Raw genomic sequence first — 2,564 nt, forward strand, 5'->3', positions numbered from 1 at the left:
CCCGTCCAGATCCAGTCGTGTTGCTTTATTCATTGCTTCGCACTATCATACTCGTGATTATCCACTAACTCCCCCTTTTCGCTTTATTTTTTCGAAAAATCCGCCCTACATATGTTTCATTTCGTGAATTGTCTCCAGTTTCTCATTTTTTCTCCCTATTATTTTTTGGGTTTGAAGAGTGGGGAATTATCTTGCGCGGTATCATTTTCGTTTCAAAATTGTTCTTATCAGACGAGAAAATGGTTTCTATCCGAGGAATGTAGGGCCCCCAGGGCTTGCAGTCTGTGATGTGGGATTGTGATTGATTTATTAAGGTTTTCCCTCGGGATTTTTGAAAATGTAAATGGAATTCCTGCCAATTAAATAAAATATTGTCGATTATTCAACGAGCAGATTTTATACGATGGGAGAAATGACCTTTGCGCCGTTCATATATTGTGTGGTTCATATTATTCGATTATTCCCTCGGGGCATGTATAATAACGTTGATTATAGCGAACTTCGAAGTGATCAGTCGTGGGGAATTGTCAAATTCAGTGTTTCGTTTACAACCATTTGGAAATTGGATGGGATGGATTTTTTTTTTCGTTCGAGTGAAGTCGACGATATTTTATTTATTAAAATTACAATTTCACTGATCCAGTAACAAAGTAAAATGAGTAATTAATCAATTTGCATACTTGACATCAACCCGATTAGCGTATTGAGTCATAATGTCACTTAGATCATATAACAAGAACATAATTTTTTTCTCTTACTTTAAAGTTACAGTTGCTGATCTATTTTGACCTGTTCCCAAGAGCCCATTAATTTTCCTGTTGGCAGTTTTGATTTGGTTATTGACGTTTATATCGAGACCCCTGGAAATTCATGTTGTTTGCAAATGTGAGGGAATGCTCTGTGCACCAGTAAAATAAAATCAAACGATTTATACGAGCGGTATAAATCGGCGGTGATTAAATTATCCAAGTGCTGTGTACGAAAACAACTCTATAATCCGGTCTTTTAGTGGAAAAAAAGTAAAAAAAAGAAAAAAAGTCACGAGATTGGAGTCGACTGATGAAACTGTTTTGATATCAATATTGCCATCGTTCAAGTTCAGAGAAATCATACGCGTATCACGCACTGTCCTTCACTCATAGTTAAAGTGAGGCTAGTTTAGCAAAATATGAATGAGAGTTTGAACGATGTCACATGTGAAGGCACGTTGGGTTGACGATTGCGCAATTAGCTTGTTGGAAGGTACAAAGGGTGACGGAAGTTGTTGGGAAACAGAGAGCGAGGGGAACAGTGACATTGAAGCTCTCCCTTTGATTCACGATAAACAGTGGTTAAAACCTGAAATTGCAGCCATGAGGCAAGACGAAACTACGCGTATTAATCGCACCAGCTTTGACATAGGATCCCGCACGGTGAGTTTTTTCACAATAATTTATTGCAATACTTCCTCCACACAGTTATCTGATTAAAAATTACTACCCAACAGGCAAAAGTGATTTTTAACTATCGCCCTTTCTATATTAGCATAACGTCCTTTTGCACCAGGCGTTTAAAAAATATATCAGGTTTTTTTCGCAATCCACAAATTTAATTAACTTTTTGTTTATAATTGACTGAATCATTTATTATTCTTTGAGTTGAGTCCTTTCATTATTGGAATGCAGTGGCTTAAAATTGCATATTCAATGAAAAGATGAAGCTATTGGTGTGAATTGGTCTCGTTAAATTCAATGAAAAAAATCGAGAGGGGCTTTCTGTTTTGTTGTCTATGTGAAACAATTTGCATAATCACAAAGATGGCGAAAACATGTGGAGATGATTATAATTTGAATGACAATGATTGTCATTTGCGGGTGGAGGTGAATTGAGACAAAAGGATATTCCCTCGTTAGGAATGTGAATGAGCATTAGCTGTAGTTGAGTAATTTGTTATTCTCGTGGATGAGAATAAGAGCCTTTGGCCTGCACACCGCCAATTCACGTTTAAAGCATCACTGGGAGAGGAGAGATAGGTGGGGGCCCTGAACTCTGCACGGTGAATTTTAACGAGGGCTTTTTCACCGAGGATAAATGAATCCGGTGTACTTTATATTATACTGTGTGCACAGTGCAGACTCCTATCCTGGCAAAATTTCCCCCCTTCTGTGGCTATTATCCAAAATGGTGGTTATTACAAAGTATTTTCTTTTGGGATGAAAGCACTTTAAACCCTGAATTTTTACTATTTATAATTTCACGTGGAAAATAGTTGGATTTACTTCACATGGAAAAATATACCGGTTTTTCAAAAACCACTTGGTCTTTATTACAGTTAATTCACCATTCAACAATCACAAATTATTATTCAATAATGGGCCTACAGCATTTATGATTATTAGTTGGAGTTTTGTTATATTAAAAAATATATATATTTTTTTTATTAATCAACGGTTGATTTGGCATACATCCACCACGTAGATGATATTAGGAGGTTCAAAGGGGACAGATAATGAGAAATAAAGAAATATAAAAGAAAAAATGAAATTTCCCCTTCTACCCAGGGGCCTGATCTACGAGTTCCACAT

The 2,564-nt window shown here is 36.5% G+C and overlaps 1 protein-coding gene across 1 annotated transcript in view; it reads left to right on the plus strand.

Moving 5' to 3' along the window:
- The first annotated feature begins 211 nt into the window (after positions 1 to 211).
- Positions 212 to 2,564, plus strand: part of ome (dipeptidyl peptidase 4 omega) — a 174,686-nt gene continuing 172,333 nt past the window's right edge. The window contains exon 1 of the mRNA XM_011301224.1: positions 212 to 1,412. Within this exon, the coding sequence (XP_011299526.1) occupies positions 1,188 to 1,412 (225 nt within the window). The 5' untranslated portion in view covers positions 212 to 1,187. The remainder of the gene's footprint in view (positions 1,413 to 2,564) is intronic.

Source organism: Fopius arisanus, unplaced genomic scaffold (genome assembly GCF_000806365.1).
Source record: "Fopius arisanus strain USDA-PBARC FA_bdor unplaced genomic scaffold, ASM80636v1 scaffold00020, whole genome shotgun sequence".
Taxonomy (NCBI): Eukaryota; Metazoa; Arthropoda; class Insecta; order Hymenoptera; family Braconidae; genus Fopius; species Fopius arisanus.